The 26,300-nt window shown below is 44.2% G+C and overlaps 1 protein-coding gene across 6 annotated transcripts in view; it reads right to left on the bottom strand.

Annotated features, from left to right (window-relative positions):
• Positions 1-26,300, bottom strand: part of FBXO25 (F-box protein 25) — a 491,440-nt gene that overhangs the window by 324,296 nt on the left and 140,844 nt on the right. For all 6 annotated transcript variants that reach the window (XM_085610798.1, XM_085610797.1, XM_085610802.1 and 3 more), the window contains 2 exons: positions 17,218-17,321; positions 14,629-14,678 (listed from right to left, as the gene is read on the bottom strand). In XM_085610798.1, coding sequence (XP_085466924.1) covers positions 14,629-14,678; positions 17,218-17,321 — 154 coding nt within the window. The remainder of the gene's footprint in view (positions 1-14,628; positions 14,679-17,217; positions 17,322-26,300) is intronic.

The raw sequence follows: 26,300 nt of genomic DNA, 5'->3' as shown, positions 1-26,300 counted from the left end.
CCTCGCAGGAAAGAGTTACGCATACTTGTCGCCCATATCACACGAGTTTCAGTTTAACAAAGAGAAAGGAGATCCTCTGCTTCTAGACCACCAAGGCGTAACCTGGAAAAACCAGGCGATGATTGTCTGTTATAATAGGTTCAGAAGTCCGCACCTTGTCCAGAATCTTGTCCCGATCTTTATTATTGAGTATCCTAGCTACGACCAGACGTGGTGGAACTCACACCGCGGGCGGAAGGCCAGTACTCGATGGGCTATTTCAATTGAAAAGTAAGGCATGAGGGCCGGGGAGGGGATCAGATCTTTCAGCCAGTATTCAAGGAATTCGACCATGTTGCGGCCCTTGCTGCCCTCAAGGAGGCCAACTATTTGAATGTTGCTGCAGCGGGAGCGTTCCTCAGCATCCTTCGCTCTAAGTTCATGGATGCAGACCCTGCTCCAGAGGTACTGTACCTGGGCTTGGAGGTCGATAATAAGTGGGTGAAGTTCTGTTAATGTCTTTTTGGAAGTGGCAACCTGATCTATGGGGTGCCTATAGTTGTCCCGCAGGAGACTGCCATCCAATGCCACTGCATCCACCTTTGCTTCTAGGAATATGCAGGATGTCTTGATGGTGTTAAGTATAATGTCTAGTTTATTTGAATCAGCAACCACAGAGTCCAGGGGGGACCAACCCTGGTGGCGATTGGGCCCCCGTTCTGACCGGTGTAATGTGCCCCATGGTAAGCAGTGCCGTCCGTGTAGGAGGAATAAGGTCTGGTGGGTTGAGATTGGCACGCTTACAACATTTAGGCCAAAACTCGCATTAAGGGGCTGAGGTGCAGCACAAGCAGACACGCCTCCCCCATCTGTTCCTATTAGGATATCCCTTCCAGAATGGTCCCTCTGGAAGACCTAGAGGGCCACGACAGGAGGGAATACGTTGTGGCAGCACCCTGTGCAGTTCCCACCTCTGTACCTGGGAATGAGGTCTTTGGACCCCCAGTGGCATAATAAACTTGTGCTCTGCCGCAGGCTCAATGTGCTGCTTGATGGTGTAGAGTACTGTTCCCTTCTCTGAGCCCTGCTGTCTCCAGGCCCCGGCAATGGATCACAGCTGGAGTCCCGAACTGCATCCCACGAGGATTCCCGAGGTGTCTAGTGCCACTTAGTGCTCTTCAGGTGGCACCACACATCCAGAGGTGGTTCCTGCCTTTGAGAACAGAGGTATTGCCCCACTCATATTTTGGCCAGCTGACCCCCCTTTTATGTGCATACATAAATTAACTTTTATTTTAAATAACTCTTTGCCTGCATTTATTTTTATGTGCCTACGACAGCCTTCAGCCACAGGTGTCAGTGGCTGTGAAGTGGGTGGTGCTTCAATGTTGATAGACACCAGTAGTAGGGCACAGACAAACCCTAATTGCGGACTACACTCCGGTGTCATGAATGTCATCTACAGAACATAGAAATTTTTAGTGATGATGACACGCTGTAACTTGTAATCCAAGTAGGTTTATTCACAGGTAGTATCAGTAAGTCCTTATCAACAGGTAGGTCATCATTAACAGGTATGTAAATCCTGTAGGACAGCCTGAAAGCTGATATCAACAGCCCCACCAGGAGCAGCCTGCTAGCTGCTCAGCCCCATCCACCTACTGTCACTCCTCATCCAGTCACCCAGGCATTCTACTCAAGGTCCGCTCACCAACATTCCATGGAGAAGACACACACACAGGCTGAGCAGCTAGGACATAGCGAATAAAACATCATGCAAGAATACTACAAAGTTCAGCATAGAAGTTACACATTGTGTGATCCTTGGATAATTACTTTAGATATGAATGCCTTTGTTTCCTCCTTTTATAGAACCGGGAGACCAAGAATAATTTGATTTTGAAGTCTGTGAAAAACAAAGTCTGTGACTAAGTCCCACCACTACACTAGCACAGTGCTCGGTGTGTCGGTGGAAAGCATACAAGAGTCATTTGTACCTGGGCAGTATGCTCACTATCTCACTTTGGGTGTTCGTTAGGAAAGTCTTCCACCTTCCCTCCCTTTGGAACTTGCTGCTCTCAGTCAGGCTTGGAACACACAGGATCACAAGAACCACCTGCCAAGGCTGCAGGTGAGTGGGACACTACACTGAGTTAGTCCTATGGCATGCCCCGCGCATGGCACGCTTTGGCGCAGTGATCCTGCGGGCACTGAAGGCAGTGCGAGTTTCTCACAGTGCCTGTCAGTCGGTGAAAAACATGTTCACATGCTCAGAATATATGGCCATCCAATCCTTGGCCTCTTTGCAGAGAGAACACAGAGCCTGGTAGTCATGTATTCAAGCTGTAATTGTGATTCTGTGCATATGTGTATGATGCCCCCCTCCCCCATCATGAGGGTACACAGGCTTCAAAATAATGATGAGGTGAAAGTTAAAGAAAATGCGATGCCCACTCGCTACTTAATGATCATTCCTAACTTTTACGCCAACCACTTTTTAATTTCACTAGCTACCACTCCTTGCCTCTACAGATGTCTGAGGCTCACCGAACCCATCCTCGGCTGCAGCCAACTCCCGGGCTCTGAAGATGGCGGCCAGTCAAGCCCATGTGGTCTGAGGTGGGGGGCTGGTACACGGCTTTCGAACCAGTCAGACGATCCGTGGCATCTTGGTACCAACGTATTGCTCCTGGTGGTGGTCTGCCCTGTTGATGGTTCAGATGCATGCCGAAGAGAAGAGCAGTGAGCAGGGAGAAGAAGCCTTTTTTGTTCTGCTATAAATTAATGTTTCATTTTGAAGCATGTACATCACTCCTCAATCTCCTTTTGTCTCCCCTGTAGAGCACTCTTTAAGGAAATGTTCAGTGAGTGTGACATTAGAATCCAATGTGCATTGTTGACACACCAGTGACTGCATCGCTAATGAATAGGACACTGGACCCCAGGTTTCAGAGATTTAGGATGGCGAACTATTACATTGTGGAACATCACCTGCAGACATCATATCTGGAAAAAGGCATTTAGGATCGTAGAGAGCAGTTACCCATACGGTCAAATCTTTAATATCTAAAATGGGAATCAAGTTTTAGATGGTTAATCGCCACAATTTTTGCTGAGTGGATGGAAAAAAAGCATAGGGCACGTGGATGACATACTCCCCGATTTTACTTTCTTTAGACAAGAGATTTCGGAATGAATCCTGAGCCACTCCACCAAAGTAGAAATCTGCCCATTTAAGACCTACCTTTGTTGGTATAAGGTATTATAGCAGCTAGTGGTTGCTGTGAATTAAACAAGTGCTTGTGTGGGAGGTCATCGTTTTAACATAGCCCAATCACCATGACCGCTCAAGCGATAAATAGACTTATACTATGTAGCTAAAGAGTTACATGCTCAGTAATTTAATCTCATTACGTGATGACATAGTTGTTTTTCATCAATTAGTAGGTAATGTTTTGTCAGTCGTTTTTGTGGTATTAAGAGAAAAAACAATTTGTACATAGAGGGACGCCAAGGCTCCATGAACCCTCTCGATCTCGTGCTGCGATCTGATTGGATGAAAATACTACAAACCAGAAAGTGGTGGCAGCCATCTTGGGACTGTTTGAGCAGAGTCCCACAAAAAAAACATAATAAAAATTGTGCAGCAAGGTAAAAATCCAACTGAAGAGATATGGTGACTATTAAGAAAGTTGTCTGCATGTGTAAAGTAATTATACATGCAATCTAAGAGGCAGAAAAAGGTGTTTTTCTGACATTACGTTTGCTGTACTGTGGTAATAAACTCTAATCTGACCTTTGCACTGGTGTAATATATGTGTGTATCCGTACAATTGCTATAAAAAATGTGTTGTGTTATTGGGCCACATATATTTTCACTGCTGTGGCATAAAGAAAACAGGTGACATGTAATATGACCCTGTAAGGCCATCAAGTGGTCATGGTGGCATTGGTTTTTGCTAAGCCCCCAAAATGGCAATATAGGGACATGTTACACACGAAAGGCGATGGGAGGTGTTGGACCTGGCTCTTTCAGCAGGTTCACCCTAGATTATTGCCTTCCTTTGCTGAACCTGTTTTTGTTGGCTTTTAGGACTCTGTGTACTTAACTCCTATTAACCAGCGGTAAAGCACTTGTGCTCTCTCTTTTAAACATAGTAAAATTGGTATACACCTGATTGGTCCATTTAATTTACTTACAGGCGCAACCGGTACAGTTTAGAACGGTGGAGCGTTGGGACGGTGGGGTTGGGGTGGGTGGAGTGGGGGGGAGTCGATAGACAGAATAGGGGAAATAAAATAAAGAAAGAAAACCACTTTACTGGTGCCTACCGTCGTCTGTCGTCTTCCCCATCCGCCGCGTGCTACCCCCACCACTCTCACCTGTACCGGCTGCACCTGTTTACTCAGAAGCCCCAAGTGTATGGTACTACATCTACCCAGGGCAGGTTTAAATGTGACAATTGAGCTGTAGCACTCATTGTGCCACCCACTAGTAGCACTGTAAAACATGTCTCGGGCCTACCACTGCAGCCTGTAGTTTAGTTATTAAACTTGGCAAAATAAACCTTCTACCAGGCCTAAACCCTCCTTTAATACTTTAAGTCACGCTTAATGTAGGCCCTAAAGGCTCGTATGGCATGGTACAATTATTTAAAAGGGTGGGCATGTATACTTCCATTTTACATGTCCTGGCAGTGAACCCCCCCGCTTGGTAATTTTTCAGTGCTGCAAGGCTAGTTCTCCCGTAGAATAACACTGGGTTACTTTATCACACTTAATAAGTGACAACTTAAGTTTTGGAGCAGATTGAGAAATACGTCTTCCACTCATTAGAATTGTAATGTAAAATCCTATTTAATGGCAAAGTTGGATTTTAAATAACTATACTTAAAATGCCACGTTTTCCCGTTTTTAGAGAGAAGGCATTTTTCTGCTTGAACCAAAAGTGCCTTTCTGCCACAGTCCAGGGTCACATGACTTAATGGCTCTCCTGTGATGTGATGTGTACTCCTTCGAGACAGAAGACAAATGTACCTTAGGTGTGAGGAAGGGTGTTCCTTTCTTGAGCATTATGGCCTAGTGAGGGGTTGTACTCAGCCCTTACTGAGCTTCAAAGGATGGTCTGAGTGCTGGTTTCGGCACCTTATTGACTTCTAAAGATACCTGCCCTGTCACTGGCCAGCCTGCCCTTTGGTTCCCTGGCCAGGCTGGATGAGGACCCAGAAGAAGGGGGAAGAATGACCAGAACCAATTTAGAGTTAGACAAGATAAATTCCACACATGGGCTGGGACTAGGTGGCACCCTCAGAACCTCTCATCAGAACACTCCTGGACCTGTGGAGACTCAGAAGGACTGCCCTGCTATCTGAAGCTTGTAGGAAGACTGGACCTGATTGTTTTGAACACAGGACACCAGAAGTGACTCCAAGGATCATTTGGCTGACCTCTCATTTGAGCTACAGGGACACAACAAGCTTCCAGAGGCCTTTCCCTGCAACTGTCTAGCATATTGTTCCGACCGGACCTGATGCTGGCCTCTACTGGAGTGAGTCCTAGCCCCCCCAAGAGATGTCCCCACAGATCCTGGACCCTTGGCTGTTATTCAAGTATACCCATCCAACCCTAAAATTGCAAGACTTGTACTTCAGGAAAAAAAACTAGAGAAACATCTGCGTTCTTCCCAACAAAAAGAAGCGTCTCCAGTCTCCTCGCAGATGCGAGAGGACTTCACAGAGGCTAACGTGGAACTTGCATCTGAATGCTGATGCGACCTTCTTGGACACAGTTCCCGGACTTCACCACCCAGGGCTCTTCATGTTGACTACCACCACCGCAGTGGATGTTATCTACAAAGTACTGATTGACGACCAGCTCTTCGCGGCAACAATGATCGCGCAGCCAACGCAAAGTTCCAACCAAAGCTTAGAACTTCAGCCACACACCATCATTGAGCCCCCCTCTATGGATCCAGATTGCAGTTCGACCACCGAAGGCCATGTTGACTAGTGCTTCTCCCATGAAAACTGGACTAACTTAGAAGGTAAACTTTCCACTGGATCAAACCTAGTCCCTTTATCTGACTAGCGCTCCATCGTGGTTGGGCTGAACTTTTGACTTTGACCAGGTCTAGCTGCGGTTGTTGCTTTGCACTTTTTGGTGCTAGTTTTACTTAAAACTTTTAAAAAATTCATAACCCTGATTCTACTAATTCGAATTTTGTTGTTTGGTGTCATTTTATTTATTAAAATTTACTCTATTTTTCTAAATTGGTTTGGGATTTTTCTTGTGTTGTGTTTTAAATTCAAGCTGTTTGAGTGCTACATAAATTGCCTCTAAGTTAAGCCTGACTGCTTGGTTCCAAGCTACAAGAGTCTTAAGCACAGGTTTATTTAGTGACTTCTTATGGTTCAGCATAACAAGAACTGTGGACAGTGCAACAGGAAGTGCATCAGTGAACTCAACTCTCCACATCCTACAACAGGAAGTTTACTTATTCTTATGCCAAGCATGTAATTTTTCTGGCGGTAGGGTGGGGGTTGGGGGTGTGTGTACGAGTACAAGTGTAGCTTACACATCCCTATGCAGGCTCTTTCACACAGTTTCACATTGTTTGTTGTGGAGACTATTCTCAGAGAAAATGTACTACAGCAGCATTCCGCTATCAACGGCCCTTGACTGTAATTAGAATATTCAGGTACTGATGAGCTTTCACTAATAGATAGCTAATTAAACAATGGGCAACTGCTAAACTCATAAATGTTTAAAATTATCCGCCAGGTTTCCAGTAGTAGTGCTGGAAAAGATTTGTCAATTCCTACTTATACGGATGTAAAGGGCTTTCAGCGTGTATTACAGTAGATAGTGTACAACTGTGTATGTGAAAATGTCTTGGCATGAGTGAAATTCCACTTTTTTTTGCGTTTTCCTCCACAGGGAATGTGCTTTATCCATAGAGACCCTCCCCTTTACTCACATTCATGGTCTTAACATAGGGGAATTTTTGTCTCCAGAAATGTGAGCAAATTCATCAAACCAGCATCACTCATGGAGTGCTGAATTAAAAGTGGGTCTCCCCTTGTCTGGTGTAACTAGAAATAATTGGCAGAATGGACAAGTGAAAACCAAATGAAGAAAATCCAATTTTTCGAATAACAAGGGCATTGTTGTAGACAAAAGTAAGACAATTAAATTATTGTTAGAACAACACGCATGTTGAAAAACCTAGAATTGCTATACTTTTTGGTCCAAAACGTGTGATGAAAATCTGCACGTAAATGTCAAAAATAAACTGGACGCTTACAATTTATAGATCTAAAGTCACTATACTTCCATGAAAATGACTTTTTTTACATGACGCTTGCTAATAAGCAGTAACTGTAACATTGCCCTACAGAATTCTCAATAGGTTTGGACAAGTTAACAGATTCATATTATGAAGGCAGCTGCCCCAGCTAGACACTCGGCCAAATGTATTATTCCTCTTCAAGACCTTGTGTGAGGAGTCATGGATGCAAGCACAGATTGATAAACAAGGTGGGATTTTAAATAAGTTACTAGCCCACAATGGCTTGGAACAGGAGTGTATACCAGACCCCTGCCAGGTTAATTTGTAGACCACAGTCCTCATAGTACTGTTTTAGCCTGTAAAATGCTTTTTCCTTATATCTCCACTTTCGACTTTTCCCCTTTGTGGATGCTCAGACCAAAGCCATGGCCTCTAAATGCACTCACTGTAAGTGGGGTTGGTATTAGAAGATTTCGATCTCTATGCACTCCCTTTCTTGGCCCTCTAAAACAAAGTGGGGTTTAGCAAAATTAAATTATGAACATCCATGAAGCAAAAATCCTTTGAGAAGGACTGCTTACTAGTCAAGTCAAGTCAAAGAATCTTTATTCGGTGATTAAAAAACACCATAAAAGCACACTCATATTTACATGTTAAAAAGTCATTAAACATTTCAGGGTTCTTTGTACAGTGAATTAACAAAACATAAATAAAACAATATAGCCATATTTAACACTTAAAAGTTAAAGTAAAAACATTTCAGTCTTCTCCTCTAGTAAGCCTTAAACGAAGTGCTACCTTGATAAAGTTCATAATACTACACAGTGTTTGGGGTTCCTCAGCTTTCTGTAAGAATACAAGTGCCTCCCTAGCGTGGACCAAATTAGCATTTTTCAAAATATTTACAAGGTATCTGTGTCTGGGCATTGAGTAAAATGAGCAGAGTAGAACAAAATGAAGGGAGTCCTGCGGAGACCTGTTGTCGCAGCCGCAGGGCCCCTTCTGTTCTATTGATGTAGCAAACCCCGCTGGTGATGCCAACATAAATGGGAGAAGGTTCAATCTGAAACGGCACATCAGGAACCTATCCTGTGCATTGTACATGAGGAACAAGTATGGCTCCATACCTTCCACGCTCTTCACTAGGTGATGGGCCCTCACTGTCTTTTTACACCCTTCAGCCTCATCTCTGCGTAGGTTTTTCCGCTCTAGAAAAATTCTCCCTACATGCAGTTTATTCTGGGCTACAATAGTTACAGGATGAGTAAAGAGGTTCCCAAAACATAGCTCCTCCAGGGTATTCTTCACATAAAGGAGCCAGGGGATGCGCATACACTTGTCCCTTTTTAGGCAGTCCAATAAGATTTCTCTACTAAGTGTCGCATCAGGATTGTACCAGATTTTTAACCAAGCGATAATAGGCCTCAATTTTATCAAATCTTCTATATATGGTCTCCCTAACTCCCTATGGGCAATCAAACCAGCAGTGCTTTGTGGTACCCTCAAGAGTGATTTCAGATATTTATTTTCTTCACGTTGGATACTAGTGGTATTGACAAAGCCCCATACTTCTGCCCCGTAAATTACCTTGGAGCATGATACTGAGCTGTACAGATTTATCACCTGTTCCGGGGACCATCTTCCTAGCCTCCTGCCATAGCTAGCAATTGCCCCGTTAGATGCAATCATTTTACCACAACGTTCCTCCACCAGGGTATCAAACCGCAGGGCACCATCGAATGTTACACCAAGGTATGGAAACGTTTTAACCTCTTCCACAATGTGGCTCCCTATTTTGTATGTAAATTTAGAGGTGGTTTTTTTCCCCGCCAGGAGCACATAGGATTTACTCAGATTTACAGAAAGGTCCAAGGCACTCATGAACCTAACAAAACCATCAATCAGGATTTGTAGGCTCCTTGGTGTCCGTGCGATCAGTACCGCGTCATCTGCATAAAGCAGAACAGGAATATGACGCGACCCAACCCTTGGGCAATCTGCCTTCAGACCCAACAGAAACTGGTCCAAATTATTAATATAAAGGGAAAACAAAAAGGGAGCAAGAATGCAGCCTTGTCGGACTCCACTCTTACAGGGAAAAGAACTAGTCAGCCCCCCCCTCCCTATTAAAGCGGACTTTGGCGGTGGTGTCACTGTGCAGTTCTCAATATATTAATTAGACCACTCTCTATCCCCATACTAAGCATCATGCCCCACAATTTTTCCCTATTGACGTGATCGAATGCTGCTGCCAGATCCATGAAACCCATGTAAATGGATTCATCACTAGCCATGGTATACTTGGCAGTCAGCAAATAAAGGTTCAGGCACTGGTCACTAGTGGACCTCCCTGCCCTAAATCCGTATTGAGTGTCCGAGAAGATGTTTTTTTCCTCGGTCCACTCGGACAGTCTATTAAGAATTGCCCTCCCCAAAAGTTTTGCTGACACATCAATCAGGGAGATCGGGCGGTAGCACTTTGGGTCATCCCTGTTGCCCTTTTTGAAAATCGGCACAATTACTGCCGTGGACCAAGACGGGGACAGGCCACAGATGATAGCAGTATTAATAACCCTTGTCATTAGGGGAGCCCAGAGTTCGATGTTACTCAAAAACAGATCAGGGGGGATTCCATCAGGCCCCGGAGCTTTATTTTTGGTCAGGCCCTCAATCCCTGCAATGATCTCCTTAATGGAGAATTCTACCAGTGGAGCCTCAGTTGGAATGGCCGGTAGGTCTACAGTAGAACCAGGCTCATGATTGTACAGGCCCCTATAGTGGTTGACCCACTGCTCTGGGAGAATATTGGCCCCTATATCCGGGGTATCTTTTTCCTGGAAAGTTGGGTTATTAATTATTTTCCAAAAGCCTGCTAGGTCCTTTCTTTCCCCCGCTTCTCGTAAATCTGCCCATGCTTCCGCCTGCAAGGCAAGTTTCCTCCTCTTAATTTCCTTTTTATAAATTTCTCTGCACACCTTAACTTTGTGGGGGACCCTTGGTTTAGTTTTAAGGCAGCTTTTCAGCTCCCTCAAAGCTTTAGAGCAGTCTTTGTCGAACCATCGGGGATTCCCGTGGTTCTTAAATGGGACACTAGTCTTTAGCAAACCATCGACCAGATTAGCGATCTGGTCGAAAGCTTCCATTATCCTCGGTCCGCGGACTTCTGTGTCCAAACAATCATTAATAGCAAGTGTGCCTGCGTCCACCAGGCCCTTGTAGAACTTTTCCCCGTCTATTTTAGCCCATTTTAGTCTCCTGCCTTGGTCTGTTGCTCTCTCAGTGAAGGTGCGTTGAACTCTAATACTTAGACCCACCATATACTGCAGCTCCAAAACAAGAGGGTTATGGTCACTAAAGCCACTCCATTCGATCCCTACACTAGTTGTCTTATTAATTAAGGACCTTGAGACCAGAATGTAATCTATGAAGGAAGAGCATCCTCTACCCTTAAATGTGGGGGGGAGTGTGCCATCCTCCTGCATCCCTACCATATTAATGGTGTGTACAAGGTCATATTTAAACCGTAACATTCTGAAAGCTGAGCCCAACGGCGTATGAGAGAAATGCGGTCCCTTCTCCATAGGGCATCGGGACCAATCTGTGCTTATTTGGACCAGTACCGGGCACAAGTGGCAATTATAATCTCCCATAACCACCAACCCATGTTGCTGCCCATTTTTTTGGCCTGTTATGACCTGGCCCAACCTATTATCTAATTCAGTAACAAGAGAGATGTTAGATCCCGCTATCTCGTTGTTATAAAGGTTTACTGCAACAAATCTAAGACGTTTCCCAGTGAACCTGACTGCCTGAATCCTGTGGGAATTCCAATCAAGGCAAGTGTAACTTCCCGGAAGGCTCAGATCTATATAAATAGCTAAACCTCCCATGGCTCTCCCTGATCTTGATTTTTGAGCAGGAACAAAAAAACACTTATACCCTTGCAGGTGGAAATTATTCTCCTGGGCCCAGGTCTCCTGCAGACAAATTACATGGAATTTTCTGATATAGTCAAGCCACTCTTTGTTATTAAATTTCCCAGCCAGGCCAGCTATATTCCATGAGATGATTTTTAGTGCCTCACCCCCCTGGACCCCTCCTCCCTGTGACCCACCAGGTGATTCTCGCACTTGTTTTCCCAATTCCGGTCCCTGTGCGTCACCTATACATGCAATATCTACAACCCTAGGTTCATCCAGCACATAACTCCGGGCGCAACTTGATGACTTTTGTTTTGCCTCGGGGCTGTGCTTCTCCCACTCAGCATTTGGAACCCCTCTACCCCCTATACCCCATATACCATTATCTCTTTGTCAATCTACCCCCTCAAGACCATCCAGGCAGTGGAACCGATTGAATGTATGGAAGGGTAGCTCTGGGCGGCTAAATAATGGCCTGGGATTGAACTCGTGATGAACACCCCTTCGACCCACCCTTTCCCAGTTGTCATATGAACGGGTCACGTGTACAGGGGCTGGGGTGGGGGGAAAGAAGAAAGACACATGAAGTGTTTGAATTGTTGTTACCTGTGATCTATTCTTTGCCTGGCATATGTGAGCAACTGTTCCAGCATCCCTGAAGCTCACCAATATGCAATCCCCTATGATGGATTTGCGTGTTCTCCCTATCCAAGGCACCCTTCTGACCATTATGATCTCATTGCTTAAGTGTACGGGTAAGGGTCTATTCAAATTTAGCCACTTAATCACCCTACTTTTCAAAGCACAGAAATCCTCAGCTTCACCTGCCTCTAATGGTGGGACGCCCGCCATGACTACTGTAAAGTCATTCGCCTCTGGTGGTAAATTGGGTCTACGTGGCCTGGGGGGAAGCTTCATTAGTGGAGTCGGTGCAACACTATCTGGGGGCTGTACCGGGGGAACAGCATTTGCAGGGGGTATAGGTCCTATGGGGTTAGGTGGCTTATTTGGGGCAGGGTTATTCCTCTGGGTTTGTGGTGGGGCGGCCGCAGTTGCAACCTGTGAGGGAGCAAGATGCATAACACTTTTTGGAGCTGTTGGGGTGGCAATAGGTTTAGGAGCCCTCTCATGAGAATTGGCCGGATTTTTCATACTGCTTAGTGTAGCCTCAAGAATGGTTAGTCTGATTTCCACTTTTTTGATGCTTTCACTAATTGGTAACAAAAGTGACCTAAGCAGGAATTCCAAATTACCCAGCGGAGCAACAGAAAGGGGGGCATTAACAATGTTGCTAGCCGTCTCTTTAGTCAGGACGGGAGCCACACCATCCTGTGCAGCGGGTTTAGAATGTAAGTCAGCCACCGTTGTCACAGTTGATATGGAGGGTTTGGATGACTTCCCAAAATCAGAATGAGGGATCTTTGATTTGTTTTTAGCCTGGGCACCCCTCGACTTCCTCCTACGTTTGTTTGGTGGGGGCCCAAAAACCCCTTGTGCTACAGCTGTTTTAGGTTTGGCTTTCCTAGACTTTGATGCTGGGGGCGGTTGAGAAATCAAGTCAATCGTCCCCCTACTTGGGCTTGTGCTACTCACTGGGGTTGAGCTCATAAGTACCACTGGGGGCGTTTTTGTAACATCCCTAAGCAGGATCGGAACATCTTCATTTAGTGTCAAGTCTTCGCTAGGTGTGGGAGGATAGTCTCCTAGAGGTCTACCTTTCAAATTATCTATAGAGCGTCTCCGCTCAGCTCTGAGCCGGCTTAATGTGTTCTCCTTGTCCCCATCTCCCCCCGCCCGAGGAAAGTAATTCTCTAAGGTCATATTTTTTGTTCCTGCCTGCCTTATGGGGGTACTTTCCTTTACCGGGGACGGCATGGTATCTTAGAGTGTGATGATAGCTATGGGGCAATTTATCAACTTGTTGTGCTAGGGACTTGATGGCAAACGGCAGAACCAAGAGGGTAGGCCCAGCCCGGCCTACTCCGGCCACAGACGGCCCCGCCCTTGTCCCGGGCTTCTCCCGGCGCCCTCCTGCGCACTCCCGCGCAGCGGGATCCCAGTGCAAAAATAAAAGAGAAGGAGGTGGGGCGGGGGGCGTGGCAGTCAGGGAGAGCGACCCAGGTGTTGTGGGTTGACCTCACGCAGGGGCTCCTGGGAGTTGGAGTCCCTGCGGGTCCGCTCGCAGCCCTGTACTTGCCTGCCAAAGCCCAGAGTCCGGTGTCCAAGATCAGAGCCCCTCTATGCTCAAGGCGCCTCTCTCCACACCGCGAAGCGGGACCCGCGGAGCGGGTCCGGCGAGGAGCTGCGGCAGAAGAAAAACACCACAGGTGCAGGGAACAGCCCACGGCGAAGTCCAGGCAAACAAGGTATCCCCTGCTTACTAACAGGCAAATCTAAGCACTTTGAACAACTGCCCATCTCGTTAGCGACTGATGTAGGTAAATTGGCTGGTTTGATGCTGCAACCGTAGGCCACATTTTATGTGTATGTCCAGCCTTTTACCATACTTATACCATACTTCGAGACTATTTTTGTACACGGGAATGTCTGCTCGGAGAAATAGGGGTTCATAAGGTTTTTGGCTGGAGCAAAAATTGAGGTCTGTCACGTGAAGTAAGAGTTATGCGACTGCCTCTTTCAGCAGAGGAATTTTCTTAAATTGTTGACACTTTAAAAACTTTTATTGTGGTAGGATTAGTGAGATTATTAGATTCTGTTTTACGTTTTACTAATTGTTTTTTGTTGTTGCTTTGTGTGAACAAAATGGTATACTGCTGTGCACACACACTGCCTTAATAAATACATTAGATACTTCAAACAAAAAAAAGAGGTTTAGGGATCAACATCCCAGCGCAGCTCTCTCCAGACCTCTCCCAACTTAGGTCGATAATTATATTCTTCTAGGAAGGAGATACTCCACGTCATAAATATTATTTATTTCATTGCTCCATTTTCCTCATTTCTTACTTCAAGAAACACAATACTCCACAGATTCTAATTTCTTTCGTAGATTTCTTTATTAGTTTAATATTTAAATACGCACAGCCACCACGTGTTTCGAGATAATTAAATGAATTGGGTATTCTCCCATTGTTTATTCTATCAACCAAAACATTCTCATTTCATTTCTTACTGATATCAGCAACCCTATTAATGTAGCATCAAGTCACGAAGGGCAGCCTATAGTTGTATTTTTTAAGCTTAGTTTTAGCAAAATGGTATACTGCTGTGCACACGTAATATTTAAATAATATACGTTCTGTTCTTGTTGTGGGTTGGCAAAGTGTTTCACAATAAGCTTGCAAAAGCATTGCAAGTTAACGCACGTGTTTACAGTATGGCATTCAACAAATATGATTTTTGCAGTCAGTATTTAAACTTAAGGAGACTAAAAATAAAAATGTAAATGGTAATGAGAGCTCGTGAAGCAGCACTACTTACTTCTTTCGTACTTTCCTTATGAACATAGATCCACTTCTCTCGAAAGAAATCTATTAAAAAATATATATAATACTAGTTACTCTTGCAGCACGTTTCTTTAAGGGCTCAAGGGTATATTTCAGAATGTGTCTAAGCAAGTTAAATCTGGACTCAATTTCATTTGTACTAAGAAAATACATATATTGCTAAGGTATAGGCAATATCATTAGTTGATGACATAACTGCAACGGAGATTATCAGATAGGGCAACGCAAGGTTATGCAATGCCATTATTCTGCCCTACTGTTCATTGTTAAGTCGCCTTTATACATCCTCTATAGAGAGCCATGGATTTCACCAGACTTTGGGCAAGAGGGAAACTAGGAGGCACAGTATTATTTAACAGCGTAGACTAGACATAGGAAGGATTTTTACTTTTACTGGAAAAATAATATTTATTTAGAGAAAGAGTGGAGTTTATAGGGACAATAGAGAACAGTGCAACAGGGGTAGCAAGAGCATAGCCAAGAATCCCCATAGTTCCACGATCAATATTACTCCAATTTTATCACCATGGCACAATGGATGCCTACAATGTGCTAAGAATTACCACCAACCTTACACCAGGGCAAGCATAGATAATACTCAATAGGCCAGAAATTAAGCCTGAGCACTCTCATCTCCTCAAAACATATGGGAGACATTGGTTACATCGCGGTCTTCACACCGCGATACGTTTACAACGTGGTCATTGCAATGAAAGTAATTGCAACGACTTGCGCTGGATAGTGCTATACACTAAGGAATAGTATGATTTACTAGTCCAACACCATCCCTACTGTTACATTGGCTGGAGTTGGAATAGTAAATCATACTATTCCTAAGTCCAGCGCCCTCCAGGGCAAGTCATTGTAATGACTGCGTTGTAATCTGATCGCGGTGTGAAGACCGCTATGTAAGATCATACATTCAAACATATATGTCACTACCCCTGCACCATGGCTTCCACGCCCAGCCCCAACTGTAGGGATGGGAAAGGGTCCGTCTTCTTATGTGATAAGGGCAGTGGGCAGGATGGCTGAAAGAGGCAGTTACCCTTCTAACTGGTGGAAGACAGTTTTCATTTTTTACATCACATTCTTGTTCGTGCCATTTCTATTGCAGTGTAGGAATCGGTTTTAAGCTGTAGTTAACTGCATTTTTTTGGTCTAGACTCCTTTGTTCAGATATCGCCCTCCAGGTCAGCAGGCACTGTTCTAGTCTCTCACACTATTTTTTCTCTATTTCTGGCAGCTATTTTTGGTAGCACCACCGGGCTGCCGGAGCTTAGGTGCGAGACACAGCGACCACTTTTTGTGTTGTTAGGCAGCTTGTCACTGATGAGGCTGCACCGAGAGGTGCAACAAAGTACTTGTTCCATATGGCCTAGAGGGTGAGCAGTGACAGACATTCATGGCAAGCAGCTGAGCACCAGTAGGAAGCACAAAGATTAACAGTATCTACTGAGGTGTGCTCGCAAGACCTTGCAGTCCTCAAAATGAACAACATGTCATGTGGCAGTGAGCTTTCTGCCACTGACGTGCACAGGATGGAGACAGCAGACTTGCAGGCTGCTGTGGTGATGCTGTTGTAGAGTTAGGTGGCAAAGTGGTGGGAGGCCTCTGAGGTCAGCACTGGGGTGTACTGGTGCACCAGTGGGGACAGCTTTTCGCGGTGGCTTGGCATGCTGTAAAAGCGGACATGATGCACTGTTGCGATATTCATGCTTAGGCGCACTTGCTATCCCATAAGGCAGTAGGCAGTGATGTCACCGCTGGGGTGGGGACAAGGTTCACATAGACAGATCCCCAGGTATGCACTTTTTCTTGCTTTGTACTTTGTGGACAGACGAGGATTGTTTGACCACATCTAATAGCTTGGAGTATGACTGCACCTTCCGGAAGGTCAGAGACCCCAGCCTCCCCATCCACCCCCCCAGGATACCATTATAACAGCTGAAACATGTTGGCTAAAGGGACCAGGGGACAGTCATATCCCCTACATTACTGGATATTTATTTTTTTAATATCTCACACAGGAAAATACACCAAAATAAATTATAGTGAATGGATTTTATGTTAAGGGATATTTTAACACTGTCTTTAGATCCCAGACCTCATTAAAAAGCAAGTTCACTACAACCACCCAAGTCCTCTCGAATAAAGGTGATGAGACCAACTTATGATGATGCATAACACCTTGGTGAGAGAGTCAGACATTTTTTTTTTTGTTTTAAAGACCACATACACTCAAACACAGTCAGTGGGTCTCACCCAGCAATCAAATTGCCCAGGAACCAACATTTGTTTCTCAAAGGTAACCCGGGCAACATTGTTTTGCTGTCCACAGTTTCTTTTCAACATAATGATTCACCTCATGGAACCGCTGTGCAACGCCATTAAGGAGAAAACTAAGCATGAACATGACAGTCATTTTGTACAATGGACTTCCCTCCCACACAAGATCATAGGTTGTATCCTATGATGAAGGAATGAAGGAGATGCAGATTAGTTTATGACTTTCAACATCTGTATAGACCTTTAAAACCTTTTAAATAATTAGATGTCTTACAGTGAGATTTTGTGTTTTCATTCAAATGGTCTTTCTTCCTTTTTCTACCTTCAAATTCACAGTCTTCTTCATTGAAAAGGCCGGAGTCTTCTGCTTTCAGGTTGCTGAAATTTGAAGTATCATAAGTTAAAAAACAATACATGTATTAATGTCTATTATTTATAGCTCACAAGACAAGTTTCATTTTTTAGCACGTAAGCTTAAAGAAAAATGTATTTATTCTATTTTCTCTGTGTAAAACACACCATGTCTCCTTTAGGGCATATATGAGCCTTTTCATATAAGTTCAACTGCAGTTTACCGTGCCTTTCGCTCTGCTTTGAAATATAATATTTATTTGCTTTCGTGGTCGAGGAAGAACTTTTAAACATGCAGGGTTATGTCCGCCGTTATAAAACATGCAGAAGCAGCTCATTGTAAAGTCTCAAATTCTTGCTTATTACCTCTGTGCACATAAAACATGTGTATTTACTATCCAATGGAAATCACATGCGAGTATGTGTGAAATAATGTAAAAGTCTGATTTGTTGCTATGCCAGTAACATTTCAGAACCGCCCATTTATGTAGGTCATGCTATGAAACTAGTGGTCTTTGTGTAAAACATTGTAAAAGACGTGCTATTGGGCAACAGCCCAGAGATCTTTATGCATTTTTACTTTTAGCTTCAGAGCAGTGAGGATTGGAGCATAGATGCAGTCTGACTTAGCTTTGGACTTTAGGCAGGCTATATGTCAGTCTGCTTGACTCAGACAGGACTTGCCTATGCATTTGTTTACGATTTTATTATGCTAATTCCTTTGATAGATTAACCAACCTTTCACCTTTCGTAATTATTATCTTGACATTTGAATAACAGAACTGAGATTAGCGTCCCAAACCTTTTCCTTAATGTTACTGGCTAAATCCAGGATACCAGGATTCTCCCTCTCCTGCGACTTGACCCCCACACAATTGTGTTTGGGCGTCAGCACAGGTGAGATGACAATGCTCAAACTACAGCCATGTGTCAGGGCTGCACGAGTTCACCTTAGTTAGGGTGTTCTCTGCCACTGTCCTCTGCTTCAAAATAATCCTGCATTTCTGGATAATCGTGGTTCATGGTATTTACTACAAGTCTAACACTTGCTAAACATGTGATTTTCAAGTGTTTTCTTGATATGAGATTTTGGTTCAGAGGAAATTATTTTCCATGAACAACAAGGCAAAAGCATAAATAAACATCTGCACAATAAAAGCATGTTTTAAGATATGTGAAAAGAATAAAAAATGTACAGTAAAAAGTAACTACATCATGTCACTAGGAAGCAACAAGAAACTGCTAAAGAGTCATAAAGGCACAGGTTCTAAAATGACAACCGAAAATAATAATTATCTTTGAGCCTCAGTAGAGGTTTGGGAGGCAATGCGGAGGGATAGGATCCAGGGTTGTCGCTCAGAGACGGCAAGTGACTGAGTGAAGGATTTGCTTTTCCCTGCACCCATTTAAGTTCTGGGTTTTTCAGATAGGTGGAATACTGTAGATGCACACTTATTAGGGGTAGGGTGTGCTGCAAATCATCTCTTAGCAATCTCTTGCCAATATGCCACCTATCTGTGAACTAGGGCATCCGAAAGAAAAGGGTCCAGAGCTGTTGATTTGTCAGTTTGCTTATGTGCGAGAAGCAGGAAAGCGACTACAAGAATTTATGCTTTGGATGTTATAGGGTCCAGAGCTAGGAAGTATTGTGGATGACTGAGAGGCTTCCTCCGGTCTTGTCAGGGCTTTGATATGCTGTATGTTGTAGCAAGTTTGGGTGAGGACGTCTAAGATGTATTTGGGGATGTGAGATGTTTCGTTTGAGTTGTGATTCGGTGCAATAATGGTGTGAGCAATGTCTGCAGCAAGTCATAATTCAGTTGATGAACATGTTTTTGTTGGTGGGTTGCTAGGGAGTGAGTGAAAGATGTATGTGTGGATGGGACTGAAAGGGATTCCGTGTTTTGCGAAAATGGGGTGCGTGTGTGTGTGTATATAATAAAGGAAAACTGGCACATGACGAGAGCTCACCTGAACAGCAGTCATCTTTGTTTTCCTCTGCTGTTTGCTTTGGACCCACTCTCACAGGTTCTGTAAGAGAATGGGTTAAGAGAGGAACGGCAGATAGGAAGACGAAGGTTGTGATGGGCTGGTCACATGGCTAAACTTATCTGCAGTCTTTTAGCTACTTGACCCAGAGCGCAAATAATGCAACAAAATTAAAAAGAAGAGACAACAAAAGAAATTTTACATCTAAAAGAAAAAGAAAAAACATTTATTTTTAAAGAAATACAAAAGATAGTGTGTTCCTAATAAATTAATCCAAGGTAAGAAAATGAATTGGCAAAAAATAGTTCTTCCAACATCTCAGACAAAAATTCAAAGAACTAAGTCTCAGTATCAAATAAAACATATTAACACACCTAGACAGAAAACACGATGCTTCCGGATGTTGGGACTATGCTTTAAAAAGGATTTTTGTTGAGGAAGAGCTATACCACTTGACACTTTCATGTTTTTAAGCAATATATAAGGAGCTCCACTTTAAAAAAATGCTTTTATTAAAGTTTTTCATATTACAACACAATATTTGAGTAAGGAACTCCAAGCATGTTAAGAGATTAGCATGTATGGTACAGAATGTTAGCAATATGACGGAAGAGTTACCAACATCACATTATACTGTAGTTAGAACCATCAACATCATATATTGAGCCTTCCACACCATAGCTATGTTGCATTTGAACATAAAGGCCAGGTCAATGAAGCGGTGAGCATGCTCATCTCCTTTCGCAAGGAGACATAGTCCCAACAAGCAGGACTCAGAAGTGGGCGTAACAGTATGTTTTGGAATCTCAGCCGCTGTTGTGGTAACCGACAACCAGATTGGCTCAATTCCACGCAGGAACACACCATGTGAAAAAGTCAGCACTCTGTAGCTTATAGCGGGGGAATTCAGGGGAGAGTGTCGGCAACATGCGCTGGATAAGCTGTGGGGAGAGGTAAGCGTGGTGTATGCAACTGAAATGCGTAAACAGGAACCTGGGGTTGTGGGATATTCCCTTTACCAATTGAAGAGCATGGGCCCGGGCTGGCTGCTGCAACACCCCATTTTACTTAGCGCGCGGTGTTGTTGCATGGTCAGGAGGGGGAATGTTGAGGAAAGTGTAGAGAGTCGTAATAGAGTGAAGTGTGCCAATAGCTACCAAAAGTATATTCAGGATTACTGAGGTAGGTGGTTCATCATCTCCGCTGTTCCAGGTCTCTCGCAGCACATGCTGACTGGATTGAAAAGTTAAAAACTGACCTTCGTTCAGCCCATAAGTGTCTATAATGTCCTGAATGTCATGATCGTACTCTCGTTGTAAAGGTCACCTGTGTGGTACCTCCACATGATTCACAGGGCCAAGTCAGTGCGTTGCACTACAAGACGCAGCCACAGTAGTTCCCATATGGCGGTCGAGGGAGAGTATGGGAAGAGGGGGCCTCTGGGCTGAATGTACCAACGCCAGCAAGAGCGGGCCACCGACATCTGTCTGATCTCACTCTGTTGGCAGATGGTTGCGTTGGAAAGCAAAGTATAGATGCTCACCTCCTGCAACAATGGTCATAAGAACAATGCTTCAGGGCAGTGTGGTTCACATAATCATGCCGTCGACCACTGTAATTGTGTTGCAGCATAATACAACTTGAAGTTAGGTGCCCCTAGTACGCCCTCTAACAGTGGATGCTGGGGCATGGATAGTGTGACTCAGTGATGGCTCGAGCTACATATCAGTTCTAACAGAAAGCCATGGAGTTCGCGAAATAAACCTCTAGGTAGTACAATGGCAACGGCTGCAAACAAGTACAGTAGCTGGGAAAATACCAGCATTTTGGACATTGCTAATTGGCCCAGTGGGGACAGGGCAGTGATCGCCAGAAGGGCAGGGACCGGCGCATGGATCAAGCTGCTTTCTGAACATTCCCTGAGGTCCTTCTCGGTATGATAAACCTGTACTCCAAGATAATTAAAGGTGTCATGGCACCATTACAAACGGGTCTCCGCGGGGTCCACACAATGTATAACTATTGGGGGCACAAGGGGAAACAGAATTTTGCTTTTGGCCAGTTTACATGTAAACCGGAAATCGCACCAAAGTCGTCCAGCAGTTGCATAAAACCGGGAAGCGAAGACCGTACATCCCTCAGAAAGACAAGGCATCTTCAGCATATAAAGAAATAATTTGACCATAGTCACACTGTCTTATCATCGATTCTTGCTGACCAAATTTAGATTCGAAAGGCCGAACTGATGGCTAGTTGGTCGGTAAGCAGTCCACCACTTGATGAGCGGATTGCACCTATGGGAGCACGCTGTTGGTCCTCACGAACCAGCCATGCCAGTAACCTTCCTGAGCAGTCCCCTTCAGCTTGCTGCAGGGCTGTCCGCCGCCTGTGATCATGTCGGCACAAAAGTGATTCGGCCTCGTTGCATTGCTTGCATAACTGCTGAAGTTGATTAGCTGGGGCCACATGGTTGGCCACTCATATTTCTAAAGAACGAAGATCGCCCTCAATGACCGATAATTCCTCCATTAAATGTTGTCGTATCCCCCAGGAAGCTGATAAGCAGTGGCCTCGCACCACCACCTTGTGAGCATCCCTTTCAATAGCTCGTGATGTAGCGGTGCCATCACTGAACTCAAAATAGCGTTCAATACACTGTGCTAGGTCTGAGCGGAAGGGAGGATCAGACAGGGCATCCACCTGCAACCGTCAAGTGGGTATAACTGGGCATTCTCGGCCTCAGCATAGGGTGAGCATCAGTGGACAATTATCTGACAGAAGGCGTGCCAGGAATTCCACCCCGGTCAGTTGAGCACTGAGTTGGTCAGCACATAGAAAGAGGTCTATCCTGGTATGCACATCCTGCACCAGTGAGCAAAAGAATTATTCACGATCCAGTGGATGTATCAGCCGCCATGCATCACGAAGACGCAGACACGAGCCATTGACTAGGGTGCTGAGCAGCACGATGAGCGGAATCTGCTCGGGAGAGGGGAAGGGGGGTTTGCACCGATCAAGGCCCACGTCTGGGACACAGTTAAAATCACCTCCCCATGGTTCAGGAGAAGACGGGTCCATGAACAGCACCAGTGTAAGAGTGTCTAAAAATCACAGCCAATGTATATTGGGAGCATAGATCACGGTTAGTGTGAGAGGTGCACTGGCTAGGTGGGCTCCAGGAGCACGCAGCTACCCTCTCCAGCTAACCTGTGTGTGTCTACAATGGGACCCCAGGGGCAATCCATATAAGAACCCTGCAAGCAAAGGACGATGTATATGAGCTATACACCTGCCCTCTCCACTTTGCACAAACCTTATGCAGCTCACGAGAAGTGCGGTGTGTTTCCTGGAGCATCGCCATGTACACGTGGAGACGCTTGAGATATGCACAAATACGGTAACGTTTAATCGGGGTAGCCATGCCACGCACATTCCAGGTAATGATACTGGGGGATGCAAGTGTCCACTGTCGCACCCGCCATGGAGTGTAGTGTGTAGGCCAAAAGTAAAGAATGCAAGGCCCCCGTGTGTATCCTGCTGACAGCACTTGGAATCCAGGAAGACCCTCCACTGTGTGGTCAGGTGACCTTGTAGGACAGAGCAGGAAAACATCCGGGCCAGCAGTGAGCATATTCAGAGCATCTTAATAAACAATAACAAACAGCAACATGATTCCCCCCAGGACAGATGCCCTAACAGAGCCCATCCATAAACCCCCAATTATATAGCAAAAACAAAATGAGAGGGAAAAAAAAAAAATCAATCAACAAATAAGTCCACATGGCAATGCTGGCGGGATTGCCAATCTTGGCACTGGTTTGGCGGCAACAGTGTTGAGCATGTCCGAGGTGTAGGCCCAAAGCAGGAGTTGTGCCATCCAGCCTCTCGAACAGTGCCGCTTACCTCTCAGGGGGCAGAAAGCCCATGACAAGTCTACCTACACCTGGTCGGCGGCTGCCTCATAGGTTGGAGCTCTACACTTACAAAACATTGGCCGATCAGGGGGTGACTTTCAGACCCTGGTGAATCCCAGCAATCGAAAAGAGCGAGCCACCCAGAGTCTGATCCCAACTACAATGGGTGCTCAGCATTGAGAAGAGTGAAAGAGTTCATACTGTAGAAAGAGGCCTCCGACACAGCACAGGCCTGCTCCGCCATCAACTGATCTCTTGTTGGTCTCGTCAGGAGGGTGCAGCATTTGCGTTGTCTTAACTTGGGCACTATCCAGTCTCTGGCTGTCTGTTCCTCGGATGGATTGTGTACCATATTTTTAGAGTGGAGCCCGGTCCCCACATCCTCTGGTGAGTTGAATATATGAGTCTTATCGCTGTCAGTTACACAGAGTTTAGAAGGAAAAAGAAGAGCATATTTGAAGTTCAACTCCCAGAGGCGTTACTTGACTCTGTAGTAGGAGCCACAACGTCACTGCACCTCTATGGTGAAACTGGGGTATGCCGTGATAGTGGCATTTTCATAGCCCCGGGGGCCTTTGTTGCGGAAACGTTGTAGCAGTAGGTCATGATTGCCGTAATTGAGGAAACAAGCAATGATGTGGCCCTGGGGAAGGGGGTGGGGGTCATAGGAGCTATACTTATCATGCTAGAAGTCAGTTCATCAACATGCAAGCAGAAGAATCATCAAATACACTTTGGCCTCACATTGAGACAAAAGCATAACCCTTCTATCGCCCTTACACACTCAAAAGCCTCCGACTGCGACTGAGGAGTTACATGACAAGTAAGGCTGTGGTATCCAAACTGCTCTTAGAGGACAGTCTAATTTCTGATCCAGTCATTGCCTTCATGTATCCAGAGTGAAGATGTTGCGAGGAGAGGGCACAGGGCAAGCCAGGGGTAGCATAGTGGACACTTATTTTATGTCAATGACAGAGGCTTCAAAATGTGCATTACTTCCTTACTTTAATGCTCATAACAGCCAAAAACGAATTCAGCTGTTATAAATTAAAATAAATCAATTATTAAATGAACTACAAATCTCATGACACTGTAAGACTACATAGTGACGTCAAAACATTTGAACAAATATCCATATGTAAGAAGGCAGCAAAATAAAACTTACTCTTTCTTGCAGCTCCTAGCAGTCAGATAAAGTACCAATCATTTGTAGGTCTCGCCTACACAGCGCGCATGCGCTGCACTGCATAGGAAAAAGACCTTTTGAAATCGATTCAGTTTTGCAGTCAAAAATATGTGATTAATACCTTCCTTGATCTGAGAGCAAAAAGGGCAGGACAGGTCTAGGTTAGTATCATGCTATCCCCATTCAAGTATCCCTGGAGGATGTCATTTAGGCTATAAGCGTTCCTACAAAAATGCTTGACTGACATTTTCCTTTCTTACGAATTGATTCAGTTACTTACCGGCTGCTTTTCTTCAGAATTCTGCTCCCATCTCCCAAATTAATTAAAAGACGATGTTGCTTCCCTTTACATGTCAGTCCAGGAAAGTACGAGTTCTTGTTATGATTTGGTTATTCAAGCTTGGTTTCTCTTTTTTTTAAAGACATTACCATATTAAAAAAAACATTTTACAATGCTTTTACAATGGAGTCTGACATGACTAATTCAGAGAAAGCCTTTAAAAATCAACCTTGAACTTTTTATCAGAAGTTCTGTGGAAGAGCCAGTAAATTCCTCCATTGGGACATTTTTTTAAAGGTTGGAAAGAAATGTCAAAGTCTCAGTAGAGGCAAAAACCCTGGCTGCTGGTGGAAGCAGTTCTTCCTTGGACTACTGCCATGAAAAAGGGGACATTGATCAATATGAAAAACATTTTCCTACAAAACTATTGGCAAAGTACAAATCAAGGAAACATGTAAATAAAAACATTTAAATTATGACAATGGATAACATCAGCACTAAATCTGGAGGTTCTCCAATTACACGTGAAATAGATTTAACATCTAATAATAGACGCTCCTAATTGGAGGTCAATTCAGAAACAAGGAAAATATATCACACTACACATGAAACAAATTATACAGATGATTCTTGTTATTTGTGTTCACAGAATTCTAATTCTGACAGTTTTGACAATACAACCTTAATTGGTTTGGACTAAAAAATGCAAAAAAATGGGATACATTTAAAATTTTCTACTGAGAAGCCAAGCTCTGAATCAGTTTCTGACATTCTAGATTTGGCTGGTAATTCACTTTTTGAATCAAATCTTTTATATTACCCCAATTCTACAGAACTGTTCACTTTGTCACACATTTTGGATTACATCCAGGCACACATTTGTCTACCTATGGACAAACTAGTAAGAAATAAACTAAATTGTGATGACCCAGACCTCATATTCCAGATCAAGTACTATTAACTCCTTCAATAGATCCAACATTACTTGCATTCTTAAAGAAATACAGGAAATACCCCAGAAAATGCATTAATTGGGCCTAGTTGTCCTATCAAGACAAACGTCTTGATACAATGGGACCATTAACAAAATATATTCAAAACTACAGAACTTGCTGGGCACAAAGGACCGTATATCTATTAGGCAATGCCAAAGCAGCTATTTCCCAAGAACACCGAGAGGGTCTACTCCTCAAAATAGATCCTAGTCTTACAGAGTTGGCAAAATCAGAACCTGATTCAACACAGGGGCTTCTCTTCGAATAATATATTATAAAGGAAGTATCCAAATATTGTCAACACCTTCACCTCTATTGACAAGGCACAGTTGTTATTCCATTAAGAATTTGACCAAAAGGTGGTCGTTCTACTGGTCAATCCAGTATGATGGTGGACATCAGATATTATTATTAAATTGAATTCATATTGTGCACAGCTACCCTTGACAGGGTTTCCCGGCGCAGGCATGTCCACTAATGCAGACTGAGTAAACAGTGAGCTAGTCACTGAGAGAAAAGCCAGGTCTTAAGATCTCGGCAAAACCTGAGGTAGGAAGATTCGTGTTTCAAAGAACTTGAGAGGGAATTCCAGAGTTTTGGCCCAAGACATGCAAAGGAGCGGCCACCCATTCTGGTTAATTT

Source organism: Triturus cristatus, chromosome 6 (genome assembly GCF_964204655.1).
Source record: "Triturus cristatus chromosome 6, aTriCri1.1, whole genome shotgun sequence".
Lineage (NCBI taxonomy): Eukaryota > Metazoa > Chordata > Amphibia > Caudata > Salamandridae > Triturus > Triturus cristatus.
This window is presented reverse-complemented; position numbering and strand designations above follow the sequence as displayed.